The 17,311-nt window shown below is 48.0% G+C and overlaps 1 protein-coding gene across 1 annotated transcript in view; it reads right to left on the bottom strand.

The window, feature by feature from the left end:
- The window catches only part of SLC39A8 (solute carrier family 39 member 8), a 72,894-nt gene extending 56,939 nt beyond the window's left edge, over positions 1-15,955 (bottom strand). The window contains exons 1-2 of the mRNA XM_063934954.1: positions 15,871-15,955; positions 15,143-15,703 (exon numbers count right to left, since the gene is read on the bottom strand). Of these exons, the coding sequence (XP_063791024.1) occupies positions 15,143-15,376 (234 nt within the window). The 5' untranslated portion in view covers positions 15,377-15,703; positions 15,871-15,955. The remainder of the gene's footprint in view (positions 1-15,142; positions 15,704-15,870) is intronic.
- Between the last annotated feature and the right edge of the window lie 1,356 nt (positions 15,956-17,311).

Genomic DNA, 17,311 nt, shown 5'->3' with positions numbered 1-17,311 from the left:
CCCATGGTTTTGCCCATTTGCTAACAAATTTGCTGCTGCGATCAGGTCTGAATTAGGCCCTATGGGCCTAAATCAGAGTTGATTGCAGTAGCAAATTTGTTAGCAGTTGGGCAAAACCATGGGGGTCATTCGGAGTTGATCGCTCGCTGCTGATTTTCGCAGAGCAGCGATCTGGTAAAAAAAATGGCAAAACTGTGCATGCACTGCAATGCGCAGGCACGTTGTACGGGTACAAAGAAGATCGGTGCTAGGCGATGGTTTGAGCGAAGATTCCATTCGCACAGCCGAACGCAAGGTGATTGACAGAAAGAGGGGTTTGTGGGTGTCAACTGACCGTTTTCTGGGAGTGTTTGGGAAAACGCAAGCGTGTCCAGGCGTTTGCAGGGCGGGTGTCTGACGTCAATTCCGGCACCAAAAAGACTGAAATGATCGCAAGGGCTGAGTAAGTCCAGATCTACTCAGAAACAGCACAAAATGTTTTTACTGCGCTCGGCTGCAAAAGCTTTCGCACACTTGCAAAGTGAAAATACCCTCCACCGTGGGCAGCGACTGTGCGTTTGCACGGCTGCTGAAAATAGCTAGCGAGCAATCAACTCGGAATGACCCCCCATGTGCACTCCAGGAGGGGAGGCAGATATAACATGTGCAGAGAGAGTTAGATTTGGGTGGGGTGTGTTCAAACTGAAATCTAAATTGCAGTGTAAAAATAGAGCAGCCAGTAGTTAGTTACCCTGCACAGAAACAAAATAACCCACCCAAATCTAACTCTCTCTGAAAATGTTATATCTGCCACACCTGCAGTGCAACTTTTTGCAGCGCTGCGATCAGATAGTTTATGGGGGAGTGTATTTTAGCTTTGCAAGTGTGCGAACGCTTTTGCAGCCAACGGCACAAAAAGGTTTTTTGCAGTTTCTGAGTAGCTCTGGACTTATTCAGCCACTGCGATCGCTTCAGTCTTTTTGGTCCTGGAATTGACGTCAGACACCCGCCCCGCAAACGCTTGGACACGCCTGCGTTTTTCCAAACACTCCCAGAAAACGGACAGTTGACACCCACAAACGCCCTCTTTCTGTCAATCACCTTGCGATCGGCTATGCGAATGGATCCTTCGTTAAATCCATCGCCCAGCACCGATCCTCTTTGTACCCGTAAGACGTGCCTGCGCATTGCGGTGCATACGCATGCACTGTTTTGCCGAACTTTAACCTGCCCGCAGCGCTGCAAAAAGTTGCTAGCGAGCGCTCAACTCGGAATGACCCCCATGGTTTTGCCCAACTGCTAATAAATTTGCTACTGCGATCAACTCTATATTATATGTACTAACATAAATGGCAAAATTCTATGGACTAATCATCTAATTCCACATTTGAGTGCAACATTTTGTACATTTTTCCGGGAATACTTTGTTTCCATATAATGGAGCTGAAACATAATCCGGCACTAGATGGATGGAATTACACACATTGGGGCTAATTCAGACCTGATCGCTGCTGTGCATTTTAGCAGAGCGGGCGATCAGGTCTGAACTGTGCATGCACCCAGAGATGCGATCTTCATCTCAGACCAGCGATCGCCTCTGCCTGATTGACAGACAGAGGCGTTTGCTGAGCGGGAGAGGGCGGGCCAGCGGCGTTTGGCCGCCGTTTTGGGGGCGTGGTCCGGGCAACATCACATGTAGCCGCTGCGACCCAGGACGCGGCAAAAAAACGCGTAGCAATGCTGCGCAGGTAGATACTTACTCGCCAGGTGCAATAGCATGCAGCCGTGTGATGCTCTCACACCCATGCGGCGGGGGGAGGGCTAGACATGTGGGGCGAACTAGCCTTGTGCTGGGCATCCCCCCATGTCAGGGTGACTGATCGTAGCTGCACGGCTACGATCAGGTCTGAATTAGCCCCATTGTGCGCATGCATGGTGTTGTACTCATCTATTCAACCACGATGACTTTATCCATACACTTTGGTTAATAGCTATCCTCATTATTACTTTGCACTTGCACCAGCCCTACCCCTGGCTAAAAACAGGCATATCTTCATGTACAACTCTACATCGACTATTCTTACATCAACACAACCTTGACACCATACGGGTCCCTATTTCGCATTCCGGAGCTTGGTAGATCCGGCAGCTTTGCAAACTGGAGGCTGTGAAAGCAGTTGGAGATGGAGGGAGCACAGCAGATTTCGAAGGTATCTGCTGTTATTCTCTCATAGCACATCTGGGGGATATTATAGATTTACTGGTACCCCCATAAAACCACTGTTTTCAGGAAATATACTACAAATATTTAATTATAAATAGACCAAAATCACACAGCACTGACCACGTCTGCTCTGCTCTTCTTCTCATAATAGGCCCCTGATTATTTTCAGGCCCAGGTCCATGTGGCTCTTAATCTGGCTCTGGCAGTGCTTGCTTCTTTTGTTGCAGCCACTACTGCATCTTTCTGTTAATCCCACAGATGTTGGGCATCCTAATGAGATGCCCACCAGCTGCGGTGCAAGACCGCCTATGTGCTTACAAAGGCACACTATCAGAGGGCCATTGGCTGCATCATTGGACATTTCACCTTTCAATGGCAGGCACAGAAAGACCAAGTGACTATGGCCGCCTCTGTAAGCAAAACTGTGTCTTTAGATGCAGGGACTGACACGTATATATGTCCGCATCATGCTCAGTCTGTTAAACACCCCCCCCCCCCCCAGTTACCATCTACAAATGCCCACCTGCGTCTCCCTGCGGTAAACATCAGGACGTATGTGCAGGGCATCTCAGGCAAATCGCAGTGTCCAACTCAGATTCACCCCCTATATCTGTCAGGATCAAACCCATGACCCCAAGACGGTGTGGCAGCACAGGTATCCATTGTGCCAACATGGTATACATAGGGCCCTGAACATTCGATTAGATTCCAATCAGGACTAGCGAGAGGGGTGTACAAGGGGGACAGCTGTACCAGGCCCTGTGTGCTGAGGGGCTCCAACCATTGAGGGGGGCCTTACCTGTCGATAGAGACCGGGACATGAAATATGTGCCAGCCTGGCGCAGCAATTAGAATGAACTTCACTAACCCCCAGCCCACAGTTACCTCCATAGTGTAGTAGTCGGGGGGGAATCATCAGTACGCACATGCACAAGGCTCAATGCAGCAATAGGTAAAATATATAGACCCACTGGATAGTCACAGCTGCTGGAAGGGGTTTGTCAGAACCCAGGGGATTAAGTATAAATAAAGCAAAAGTACCATCGCTATGAGTCGTTTAACCAAAGTATTGATAAGAAACAATTGGATCAGTTAATTAGTATCTTTATTCTTATTTTTTAATATACAGTAAAGTATATATATTAAAACAATTCTAGAACCATAATAAAGACTGAATAGTCGGTAATAGCATAAAAATAAAATTATAAAATACGGAAAACATTAGTTAATCCTGAATGGCTCTGAAATAGTCAGAATAATAGATTTTGAACTATGGGGGTCATTCAGAGTTGTTCGCTCGCAAGCTGCTTTTAGCAGCATTGCACACGCTAAGCCGCCGCCTACTGGGAGTGAATCTTAGCTTATCAAAATTGCGAACGAAAGATTCGCAATATTGCGAAAAGACTTCTCTGTGCAGTTTCTGAGTAGCTCGAGACTAACTCTGCCAGTGCGATCAGTTCAGTGCTCGTCGTTCCTGGTTTGACGTCACAAACACACCCAGCGTTCGGCCAGACACTCCTCCGTTTCTCCAGCCATTCCCGCGTTTTTCCCAGAAACGGTAGCGTTTTTTCACACACACCCATAAAACGGCCAGTTTCCGCCCAGAAACACCCTCTTCCTGTCAATCACATTACGATCACCAGAACGAAGAAAAAACCTCGTAATGCCGTGAGTAAAATACCTAACTGCATAGCAAATTTACTTGGCGCAGTCGCACTGCGGACATTGCACATGCGCATTAGCGACTAATCGCTCCGTGGCGAGAAAAAAATAACGAGCGAACAACTCGGAATGACCCCCTATACCATTAATTTAAAAGATCCCGGACTTAAATGGAAATACGCTCCTCCTTGAATAGCAGTATAAAGCACAGTCCGCTGGTAATATCCTAAATATACCTCATTCACAGTTCCACGAAGGGAAACGCGTTAAGGCCTATGCTGAGGAACTTTTGCACTTTTTACCATTTAAGACTGATCTGGATAAGGACTTTTGTTTCCCTATTGGAATACAAATTAAACCGCAGATAGCCAGATACCTCCTGTGTTGAATACTTCCAGCAATTCATGGAAACCCCTTCAATCACCTACACAGACGAATACTAAGAGTCATCTTTTCGTGGAACTGTGAATGAGGTATATTTAGGGTATTACCAGCTGACTGTGCTTTATACTGCTATTCAAGGAGGAGCGGAATTCCATTTAAGTCCGGGATCTTTTAAATTAATGGTATAGTTCCTATCAGCAAAATCTATTATTCTGACTATTTCAGAGCCATTCAGGATTAACTAATGTTTTCCGTATTTTATAATTTTATTTTTATGCTATTACCGACTATTCAGTCTTTATTATGGTTCTAGAATTGTTTTAATACATATATACTTTACTGTATATTAAAAAATAAGAATAAAGATACTAATTAACTGAACCAATTGTTTCTTATCAATACTTTGGTTAAACGACTCATAGCGCTGGTATTTTTGCTTTATCAATGCAGCAATACCATGCTTCCCCAATGAATCCCTCAGGCATTCCCACCTATGCGCAAGCAGTTTGCTACAGCAGATATGTGGGTGTAGCCCGGCATCATCAAAATTGTCCAGCTGCTGCACAGAGCAGTACATATATTCCACTATCGAAGGGAAACTAATAAGTGAGAAGTGGACACGGAGGACAAGGAGATGGTTCATGAAGGACAGTGATAGGGGACACATAAGACAATGAGAGGTTATGTGAGAGGGGACACAGAGAATAGGAAGAGGTGATATGAGAGGAGACAGGTAGGACTGTGAGAGGTAATGAGAGAGGTTGTGGCGTTGAGAGGCGGGGGAGCAGGTACTAATTACCCAGGCCTGGGCTGCTGGAAGCGGCCTGGGAGGGGCCTGGGTCTGCTGCCCCCCTTCCTTCCTCCAGAGTATACATACACTTAAGGCTGGGGCCATCTTACCAGTGATATATTTGGGAAGATGGCATCCGCACATTAAAAGCAAAGAATCTGGCACTGTGTCAGAGTCTTTGCTCTCTAGTGCAAATGCGCCATCTTCCAAATTATCACTGGGAAGATGGCGCCCAGCCAAGGAGGAGGGACCCGCTTCCTGCAAGCAACGTAGGAAGCGGATGACCTCCCCAGTGCCCCCTCTGCATTAGAATGGTGCGCCCTGTGGAGAGCGTGCAGAGCAAGCATTCATTTTTTACATTATAGTATTATTATTACCGATGCCCTGAGTGGTTCTCTACACCGCTGAGGCAACCAATCAGTTTCCAGCAATTATCTTCTAAAAGGTGCTTGATAAATGATAAGTAGAATCTAACTGGTTGCAATGGGCAACATCTCCACTTCTAAAATCCCGCACCCCTGGAGAAAGGAGACACGGATGACAGAGAGAGGGGACACAGAGGAAATAGAGAGAGGAGAGGTCATATCAATTTTTAACCTACAGTATTACAGTGTCTTATACTTGATGATACAGAATTGGTGTTATACAGCGGGATCCGGTCTGGATTCCGACAATTGGGATCCTGGCTGTCAAAATACCGATGCCGGAATCTCAAAACATCTGAGAATGCCGGTGCCGGAATCCTGTAAGGGATCACAATCCCAGCACCGAACGTCCCACTTCTGGACCGCACGAGAGGTAAGCCGTGGGGAGGGGGGGGGGGTAAGGCTTAGGCTGAGGGGGAAGGGTTATGGTTAGGCTGCGGGAAGGGGAGAGTTTGGTTTAGGCACCCCCGGCAAGAGTTAGTTTTGGGCAGCGGGTAGGGGGGTTGGGGTTAGGCATCTCTGGGGATAGTTAGAGAGTTAGGCTATAGGGGGAGTTTAGGTTTAGGCTGCGGGAAAGGAGGGTTAGTGTTAGGGGAAGGTAAGTATACTTACCTTCCATCTGTCGGGATTCACACTATCGTGATGCCACAGTCGGTATTCTGACAGCCAGCATCCTGACCGCCGGCATTGCGAACCCAACCCCATACATCTACCAGGAAGGAATACGGGAGTCCAATACATTAAGCATACTGGTCCTGTTTCCAATTGCATTCATTTAATGGAATGCAAGAGGAATAAAAGATTATTGGAAGATAACTAATTAATCAATGGGCCTAATGCAGATCTGATCGCAGCAGCAAATTTGTTAGCTAATGGGCAAGCCCATGTGCACTGCAGGGGGGGCAGATATAACATGTGCAGAGAGAGTTAGATTTGGGTGGGTTATAGTCTTTCTGTGCAGGGTAAATACTGGCTGTTTTATTTTTACATTGCAATTTAGATTTCAGTTTGAATACACCCCACCCAAATCTAACTCTCTCTGCACATGTTATATCTGCCCCACCTGCACTGCACATGGGGGGGTAATTCCAAGTTGATCGCAGCAGGAATTTCTGCTGCGGGGTACACTGGGCTCCACAAGTCTGGACAATGGGGTGTAGAGTAGGATCTTCATCCGAGGCACCAACAGACTCAAAGCTTTGACTGTTCCCGGAATGCACAGCGCCACCTCCTATATCACCCCGCCTCCCAGCACAGGAGCTCAGTTTGTCAGTTTGTGCTGCAGTAAGCAGGCACTTAACAGAGGGGCTGCTCCAAGCAGCCCTTAGAAAAGCTTTTTATGAGGTAAAAAGTGAAGACTTCAAGGACAGCAGCAGGGGTAAATGTCTTCTGACATTCTCTGCTGCAGCTCCAGCTCTCCCCAGCGGCGCTGTACACTCCCGAGCCCTGGTTGCCGGGTACCTACAGAGGATGCTCCGGTTTTCTTCATGTTAGACACACACGGCTGGGGCTCTCCAGGATCGCGTGGCCGCGCTTCGGGAGGTGGTAAGTGGGTCCCGCTCGCGGGATCCGGTCTTTATCGCGATCCGGCGCAGTCAGTGGGAGGCGGGCCGCGCGCGCTGGCGGTGGACACCTTGGATACAGGCGATCCCACTAGATCACCAGGGCATGGGCGCAGGTCAGGTTTTCTCTTAAAACCGATTTTAATATCGCCCACAGTACCCGGTGGTTTTGCCAGCAAGGGGGATAAGGCTTAGACCTGAAGCCCCAGCCCCAGAGCGCCATTTCCAGCAAGTGTTCCCGCCCTGGAGCTGCATCTCTGTCTTTTCCTCACTCCCTGTCAGTGTCTGTGGCGCCATTATACCTCAGCTCACTGTTTCTGGGACTGCTTGGGCAAATCCTCCTATGTAAAGCCGCCTGGTTGTCAGCGCTGTGCCTTTACATGACACTTAAGTATTCTACCTGCTTTTTTAGTCAGTGTTAGTAAGAAAGAGTGCACTTAGTCAGGGTTTCCTATTACAATTACCCTGTGATATACATCCAGTTCTTACTGTGTACTGTTATATCTATTGTTATATATCTGTGTAAGCTAGTCCAGTGCAGTATTATTGTCTGTAATAACCTCTGCATTGTACAAACTGTGACTATTTGTGTGTGCATTTGATAGCTGAGTGGTGTCCATTTCGTGTCTTTCACTCAACTTGCTATCCCTATATTCTATAACCTGAGGGGGCTTGGTGCGTCAGGTTTTATCTAATATAGGATTTTCACAAAGATATACTGTATTACGTATTTTTCTCTGTGATTTAGTCACCATATCTCTCCTTTATCTCTGCTGGTGCTGACTACACTGCGCAGGGGTTTGGGTTTAGGGATATAGTGCTGCTAATAATTGTACTGTGTTACCTCATACTGCAAGTTATATCATGTCTGCTTCTGAGGGTAACGGTTCTGGGGCGGAACACACTGCTGGTGTTTCTGAAGCCACAGGCACATATGGGGAGAATATAGCAGCTGTGGGCTCTGGTTCTGGGGGCTCCTTGCCCCCCAGTAGGACTGTGGCAACGTAGGCACATACTGACCCTCCGTGGGCTGCTTTTTCCACGCTTCTGCATACGCTAGTTCATAAACTAACACCCCCTATGGAACCCCCAATGCCGGTACAACCGTATGTGATCCCTGCAGCTAACCCGCCATGGGTGGACGATTTATCTGCTCAATTAAAGAAGTTGAACCAGTCCCTGACTACTAAAAAGTCTGACCAACGCTCGCCTAAGTCCAAGAGGTCCTCTAAGCGAGCGCTCGTCTCCTCACAATCCACTGCTGTCATTGACACCTCGTCGGATAAAGACGGCACTTACACTGACCCCACAGGTTCTGACTCAGATACGGCTGATGGGGAGGGTAGTTCACATGTGGATGTTCCTGATCTTTTGGAGGCTATTAAGTTAATTCTGCAGATTACGGATGATCCCGAGCCATCCGTTCCTCCTAAAAAACCAGATAGGTTCAAGCGTCAGAAGGCGATTAAACAAGTTTTACCTCACTCTGACCACCTAGTGGATATACGTCAGGAACCCTGGCAAAGCCCGGGTACGAAGTTTGTGCCTCAAAAGAAGATGCTGGCTCGCTATCCCCTCGCGCCAGAGCTGTCTAAGAATTGTGAAACGCCTCCTTCAGTAGACTCACATGTGGCTAGGATGGTGGTTTCCTCAGCTCTACCTGTCACGCAAAGCCCGGGTACGAAGTTTGTGCCTCAAAAGAAGATGCTGGCTCGCTATCCCCTCGCGCCAGAGCTGTCTAAGAATTGTGAAACACCTCCTTCAGTAGACTCACATGTGGCTAGGATGGTGGTTTCCTCAGCTCTACCTGTCACTACCGTCACGTCTCTAAAAGAGTCTAAGGATAAACGTGTCGAGGGTTGTCTAAAAGCGATTTACACCCTCACGGGTGCTGCACAAAGGCCCACTATTGCAGCTTCATGGGCGAAGCAGAGGCTACTGAAGCATGGGCCTTGGAGTTAGAGGCTGAAATCTCCTCTGACCATGCTAGACAATGCTTGTCATATATTGTCACAGCTTCTTGCTATATTAAAGAGGCGGCTTCTGATGCCGGTATCCTAGCAGCCAAGGGCTCTACTACGTCAGTCCTGGCTCGCAGGATATTGTGGCTGAGATCCTGGTCTGTGGATCTGGACTCTAGAAAAACCCTGGAGGTACTCCCTTTCAAGGGGGATATTCTGTTTGGGGAGGACTTAAATAAGACAGTGACTGACTTGGCTGCTGCCAAAACTGCCTGTCTGCCTAATACAGCTCCTTCTGTGTCGAAAGTCAAAGGCACGTCCTTTCGCCCCTTTCGTCCTTCAGGTAAAGCAAAAGGTCAGGCGTACCATAAGCAGGCCCGCACTTCCAAACCTGGTAAGCCGAAGCCCAAAAGAGCCTGGGCTGCCTGTCAGCCAGCAGCTAAGACCGATAAGCCTACCGCATGACAGGGCGGGCCTCCCCCTGGGGGATCCCAGGGTGGGGGGATCCCAGGGTGGGGGGCCGGCTTCTAGGGTATACCCAGGAATGGTTGAAGACCACTTCAGATGCCTGGGTACGGGAAGTCGACACTCGAGGTTACACCATAGCCTTCAAAAACCGACCCCCTCATCGATTTTGCCAGACAGACGTCCCGTCGGACCAGACAAAGGCAAACACTCTGCATTCGGTGGTACAGACCCTCTTGGATACAGGAGTCATAGTACAGGTGCCTCTTGCTCAGAGGGGCCGGGGGTACTATTCTCCGCTGTTTCTAGTCACGAAACCGAATGGGTCCTCCCGGCCCATTCTCAACCTCAAGGCACTGAACAAATTTGTGAAGGTTTCCAAGTTCCGTATGGAAACCCTTCGCTCTATAGTTCTGGCCTTGGAACCTGGGGACTACATGGTCTCCCTGGACATACAGGATGCTTACCTGCATATTCCTATAGCAGTGTCACATCAACAATACCTGAAGTTCGCTATTGGCAACCTCCATTACCAGTTTCGGGCGTTACCTTTTGGTTTAACAACGGCTCCGCGAGTCTTCACCAAAGTTATGGCGGTGATGACGGTGGTACTCCGCCGTCACGGGGTCAGGATACTGTTGTATCTGGATGACTTGTTAATCCTGGCAAATTCCCCAGATCTTCTCCTGCATCATCTGGATATGACGGTCCGGTTTCTACAAGCCCACGGGTGGCTCATCAACTGGAAGAAATCCTCCATGGTCCCTGCTCAGAGCATGGTGCATCTGGGAGCGCTGTTGGACACTCACAACCAGAGGTTGTTCTTGTCTCAGGAGAAAGTCCTGAAACTTCAGGACAGGATTCGTTGCTTCCTTTCTCGTCCGCAAGTGTCGATACATTCGGCGATGCAGGTGCTGGGCCTCATGGTGTCAGCATTCGACATGGTGGAGTATGCTCAATTCCATTCTCGCCCCCTCCAGAAGCTGATTCTAGCCAAGTGGGACGGCCTGCCTCACCGGATCAGGTCTCACATGATCTCTTTGACTCCGGAGGTCCGTCTGTCGCTGCTCTGGTGGCTCCTGGACCGACAATTGTGCAGAGGCCGTCCCTTCTGGATATCCAACTGGGTCCTGTTGACGACAGATGCCAGTCTAAGAGGCTGGGGCGTGGTGCTGGAGCAGCACTCCTTGCAGGGTCGGTGGACCAAGGAGGAATCTCTCCTCTCGATCAACATTCTGGAATTGCGGGCGGTCTTCAATGCATTGAACCTTGCCCAGCATTTGATTCAGTACCGTCCTGTTCAAGTACAGTTGGACAACGCCACCACAGTGGCTTACATAAATCATCAAGGCGGCACTCGAAACCGTTTGGCAATGAAGGAAGCCTCACGGATTCTACGTTGGGCAGAATGCCATCTACTGGCAATATCAGCAATATTCATTCCGGGAGTCCTGAATTGGGAAGCAGATTTTCTCAGTCGTCAGGACGTGCATGCCGGCGAGTGGGGCCTCCATCCAGAAGTGTTTCAACTCCTCGTGGAAAGGTGGGGTCTTCCAGATGTGGATTTGATGGCGTCTCGACACAATCACAAGGTTCCGGTCTTCGGAGCAAGGACAAGGGATCCTCAAGCAGCATTCATGGATGCGCTGGCAGTGCCGTGAAGGTTTCGGCTGCCGTACGTGTTCCCTCCGGTGTCACTCCTGCCCAGGGTAATTCGGAAGTTCAAGCAAGAAAAAGGAAATCTGCTTCTCATAGCTCCGGCGTGGCCCAGACGGCACTGGTTCTCAGACCTGCAAGGCCTATCGTCAGAACGTCCACTTCTACTTCCACAATGCCCAGACCTCCTCCTTCAGGGCCCCTGTGTCTACCAGGACCTAACCCGGCTGTCTTTGACGGCGTGACTCTTGAAGCTTCTGTCTTAAGAGCTTAGGGTTTTTCTGAAGAGGTCATTAAAACTATGTTGCGGGCCCGGAAACCGGCCTCTGCTCTGATTTACCATCGGGTCTGGCATTCCTACTTTGTTTGGTGCGCATCTAACCATTATGACGCTTCCAAGTTTAGTACAGCCAAACTTTTGGCTTTTCTACAGCAGGGCCTAGATTTAGGCCTGCGTCTGGCCTCCCTCAAGGTTCATATTTCTGCCTTGTCAGTGTGGTTTCAGAGAAAAATTGCGACTTTACCTGATGTTCATACTTTCACTCAGGGTGTGTTGCGTATCCAACCTCCCTATGTCCCGCCTGTGGCTCCTTGGGACTCGTCGGTGGTTTTGGAGGCGTGGCAGGAGCCTCCATTTTAACCTCTTGGTTCTTGCTGGCTATTGCCTCTGCTAGAAGAGTGTCGGATTTGGGTGCCTTGTCTTGTAGTTCCCCATATCTGATTTTTCACAGCGACCGGGCGGTTCTTAGGACTCGTCCCGGATATTTATTTAAGGTGATTTCTTCGTTCCACCTTAATCAGGAGATTGTGGTTCCAGCTTTTGTTTCTCCTGATTTGTCTCCCAAAGAGCGGTCTTTGGATGTGGTATACAGAAGCAGTTCTCTTCACATAGATACGGAGAGTATCTATGTGAAGAGAACTGCTTCTATTCGAAAGTCTGATTCTCTCTTTGTTTTGTTTGGATTTCACAAACGTGGCTGGCCTGCTCACAAGCAGACCCTGGCCAGGTGGATTAGAATGGTGATTGTGCATGCTTATGTGAAGGCTGGTCTGTCAGCTCCTGTTCACATTACAGCCCATTCTACTCTGTCTGTTGGACCTCCTTGGGCGGCACAACGTGGTGCGACCCTTGACCAATTGTGCAAGGCGGCTACGTGGTCCTCCGGGAACACGTTCATAAGGTTCTATGCGTCCGATACTGCCGCTTCCCAGGATGCTTCCTTTGGACGCCGGGTTCTTGTGCCCGCTACAGTGCGTCCCCTCCCATAAGGAACTGCTTTAGGACATCCCCATTGTCCAGACTTGTGGAGCCCAGTGTACCCCGCAGCAGAAAACGAGTTTTATGGTAAGAACTTACCCTTGTTAAAACTCTTTCTGCAAGGAACACTGGGCTCCACAAGGCGCCCACCCTGACGCACTAAGCTTCTTTGGGTTGATATGGCATTAGCCGCTGACACTTCTCTTGTCGTGAGAGTGTGGTGTATGTGGCTACTAACCGTTGTCGTCTCTTTTCCTGCTACTGCATTGGGCTGGTTAACTAAACTGAGCTCCTGTGCTGGGAGGCGGGGTTATAGAGGAGGCGACGCTGTGCATTCCGGGAACAGTCAAAGCTTTGAGCCTGTTGGTGCCTCGGATCAAGATCCTACTCTACACCCCATTGTCCAGACTTGTGGAGCCCAGTGTACCTCGCAGAAAGAGTTTTAACAAGGGTAAGTGCTTACCATAAAACTCCTTTTTGTTAGCAGTTGGGCAAAACCATGTGCACTGCAGGGGGGGGCAGATATAACATGTGAAGAAAGAGTTAGATTTGGGTGGGTTATATTATTTCTGTACAGGGTAAATACTGGCTGCTTTATTTTTACACTGCAAATTAGATTGCAGATTGAACACACCACACCCAAATCTAACTCTCTCTGCACATGTTATATCTGCCCCACCTGCACTGCACATGGTTTTGGCCATTAGCTAACAAATTTGCTGCTGCGATCAGATCTGAATTAGGCCCACTAATCACTATTAGAAAGCTCAGAGACTAGCACAGAATATGAGATGTTTGGCACTGAGTTTAAGCTCTTTTTTAAGCAATATCAGATTTTAAAAAAAATGGAACCTGCATTATCCTAACTCCTGCTGTGCATAGTAGCAATGCCATCTTAAAGTATCAGCACCATGGCACCTGCCCAGGGACCCACATTTCTAGGGGACTTTGAGCAGGGGTTGAGTGGGCACACAATCAGAGCAGCCAGGCAGCATTCTGTGCCTGCCTTCCAGCCTGCACACAGACAGTGAAAGGCTGTCATCGTGCTGATTGGTGGATGGCTGGAGCTATTCCTCAATCAGATTGCTGACAGCCATTTACTGTATGGAAGCATGTAGAGAGATGGCGCAGGACTGCAGGAAGATCATTTGATTGGTTCCCATAAATGAGTGGGTAGGGGCCTACAGTGCTGTTAAGACGGCCCTGCATAGTAGGGAAGTCTCCCTCCATTTGACCGAACCTCTATAAATTTCTCCTTATATAGGCGTGATTTTTGAGCATAGCAACTTCAGGTTTAGGTTTACTGTTCCTTAAATTATAACCTCATGGAAGTATTAGAACATAGGAGAATAGTCATATACAGATATGAAAAAAATGACAGTTTAGCCAAATTAGACCATAAAATGTAAGGCAAATGTCAGTGTTATTACAATTAGCCATTAATGCCAAATAACTACTAATAAAGAGTTAGTCTGTATCTAAATAATGATTAGTACGTATTTGTAAAATAACTAAAGTATAAATATAATAACTGATATTTGGACTATTAAGACAACAAGCAACCTGACACTATCTACAGCTATTGTTGGACTATACTGTAGGGGTTATATTTACCAGTAGCGGATCTTGCCACGGGCAAGCAGGACTTTTGCCAGGGGCGCCGCCGGGGCAATATCCGCTACTGCTGTGCCCTCCGCTGCCCGCTGTGTCCCCCGGCTGTGTCCCCCTGTGAAGGGAACTAGATGCTATGCTTCTAGTTTCCCTTCGTGGAGAGGACCTTTGCTGTGCGGTGCGCGATGACGTCATCGCGCACCGCACAGCAAAGGTCCTCTCCACGAAGGGAACTAGACGCTACGCGTCTAGTTTCCCTTTGTGGAGAGGACCTCTGCTGTGCGCGATGACGTCATCATGCACCGCTCAGCATTTCAGCGGCGCTACTACTGTACAGGGGGCGTAACTTACCACGCCCCCTGTATGAAGCCACACCCCTATGTCCTGCCCGGGGCGCAAAAAGGGCTCGAACCGGCCCTGATATTTACTAAAGGTCAATTTCAATATATATTTAACATCGACAGAATTCAATCTAAATCAATGTTGTCCTTCCGGGGCTAAAACACACATTTACCAGCATTTAAAAATTATTATAAAAATTATCTGTTACTAAAGAGGGTATTTATCAAAGCACGGCGCGATAAAGTGAAGAGAGGTAAAGCACTAACCAATCAACTCCTAGCGGTAATTTTTCAAACACAGTCTGTAAAATGAGAGTTATAGGCCCTACACACTGGCCGATCCGCCGCCAAGCTGCCCGTCGGCGGATACGGCCGACGGGCGACCCGCGGCGGGGGGGGGGGGGGGGGGCAGTGACGGGGGGAGTGAAGTTTCTTCACTCTCCCCGGCTGCATTGAAGTGCAGGCAAATATGGACGAGATCGTCCATATTGGCCTGCATGTACAGCCGACGGGGGACCAGCGATGAACGAGCGCGGGGCTGCGCATCGTTCATCGCTGGAGCCTCCACACTGCATGATATGAACGTTATCTCGTTCATTAATGAATGAGATCATTCATATCGTGCAGTCATGTCGGCATGTGTGTAGGGGCCTTCAGAAGCTGACTGGCTAGTACTTTATCTCTGGCCATGAAATCAATAAAAAAAAAAAAATTTGCTGAAAATTTACCTTTAGTAAATAAACCCCTAAGAATCTACCGGCTGACAGCATTCCTGAAGTTGTAGTTCCACAACTACAGCCAAACCATCATAATTAAGTTCTTACCTTGTTTAAATTTGTCTGCAACTCCAGAGGATTTTCACATCTGTCCCGCATCATGGTGACATTGCTGGCACTGAGGTGTCCATTCACTCCATAGGTGTGCAGTACAGCCTGGATGAATTCCTGCTTCATGGCTGAAATGTTCTGTGCTCCCTGGGAATGAGCCATCCCTAGCCACACACCTGCAGCCAGGACTAAGGAAACCCACAGACCTCCAGAGTTTCCCCAGTTACTCATATTTACTAACGTGTGCCGAATTACTCAAACGAAGCTGAAAGAACAGTAGTCACAGATAAGTTGGTGCCTAAAAAGACAAAGCAGGCTGGACTGTCTACTGAACATAAACAAAGGATATATACACCAATACAGTGTAATAGCTGCTAGCATTGGGATCTGTGCTCCACTCTCCCTGCACACAGATCTTTGGCTCCCTGATGACAACTCAGTGCCTGTTAGTATCTGTCTTCCTCCACGTGGTGTCTGTCAGTACTTTCTTTAACTAGCTCAGCTAGTTTCTTAGGTCTGAGGTTCACTCCTGTCAGTGATACAAGTTCTCTTCTGAGCCTGCAAGAGATAAGAAACTTGTGGGGTGGTTTCGCCATGTCTTTTTAAACCTACCTAATCTGCATATTAAAAATAAAACAGCATTTTCAAGACTATATAATAATATTTCAGAGTTGAATAGCATAATAATGATATAGCAGCACAAGTCCAAATAGACTACTACCTACAATTGCAGACAACATAGCAGTTCATCTGAACTCAGAGCAACAGGCTTTTTTCCTTCAAAGAACTCTGTGTACTGTTTGTTCTATTCCTCCATGTCCAATGAGGATTTTCTTTCCTTTGACTACTTTAGATATTGCCTGGCATCATGTAACCGGTAAATAGAAGAACGCCAAGTTCTGCCAGACCTGAACTCTTTAAATGTGTTATTGTAGAACCCAGCACTGGAAGTACAATGTTTCCTTTTTATCTTTTTTAAAACTGTAGTGAATAATAGGTTTGGCTGGTTGTTGTTTTCTAGTATACATATTCTCATTTCTTTGGAATAATAGTGAAGGCTTAATGTATTACAACAGGTCTGTAGCATCTGGTATAAGGTTTGCAGGTGTGAAAGGAAATATTGGAAGCTCTATAACTACAGTATGTACAGTACAGTGTAATAGACAGAAGCATTCACTGTGAAATACTAGCACACTGCTAAAACGACTAAACAAAAGCAAGTTTTAAGACTGTAAATTGATCTATATTGTTTACTCTTGCCCAATCTACGGTGTATTTATTTTAATGTATTTATTTCCGACATCTACTGTACATTGAGTCAATATTCAGTCATCCACAATATGGGTCTGATTCAGACTTGAACGCAAGTCTTCTGTAATTGTTCTACATTGTGTTCATGGAGCTAAATGCATATACATATGCCCATATGTACTACTGTATGCACCTCTATGGCTGGCCTGCCCCTATCTGTTAGCTGGGTTTCTTCGCTATCATTGTCAGTGGGCACTTGCACCAGCCCTATAGCTATACTAGATGCAAAATACGCTTCAGAAAACAGCCAAATGTGTGCACACTCTGCATAGCCTGCAATATCACCTACATGGATCGTATCAGGATCCCGGCGCTTGGGATGGCGACAGTCAAAATATCGACAGCTGCATCCCGGCACTCAGGATCCTGACACCTAGCAGGCAAGTATGCTAAACCTAAACCCTAACCCTAATAGGCCCTACACACTGGCCAACATCACTGCACGATATGAACGATCTCGTTCATTAATGAACGAGGTAACGTTCATATCGTGCAGTGTGGAAGCACCAGCGATGAACGATGCGCGGCCCCACGCTCGTTCATCGCTGGTGCCCCGTCTGCTGTGCATGCAGGCCAATATGGACGATCTTGTCCATATTTGCCTGCAGTTCTATGGAGCCGTGTGACAGGGGGAGTGAAGTAACTTCACTCCCCCCGTCACTGCCCCCCCCCGCCGCCGGGTCGCCCGTCGGCCGTATCCGCCGTCAGGCAGCTCCGCGTCGGATCGGCCAATGTGTAGGGCCCATTACACTCTTTACCCACAGCCTGACCCTAAACCTCCCCTCCACCACACAGCCTAAACCTAAACCTCCCCTCCTCCCCACAGCCTGACCCTAAACCTGCCCTCCTCCCCAC

This window comes from Pseudophryne corroboree, chromosome 1 (genome assembly GCF_028390025.1).
Source record: "Pseudophryne corroboree isolate aPseCor3 chromosome 1, aPseCor3.hap2, whole genome shotgun sequence".
NCBI classification, from domain to species: domain Eukaryota; kingdom Metazoa; phylum Chordata; class Amphibia; order Anura; family Myobatrachidae; genus Pseudophryne; species Pseudophryne corroboree.
Note: the sequence above shows the minus strand (reverse complement) of the source record. Positions and strands in the feature narration are given on the sequence as shown.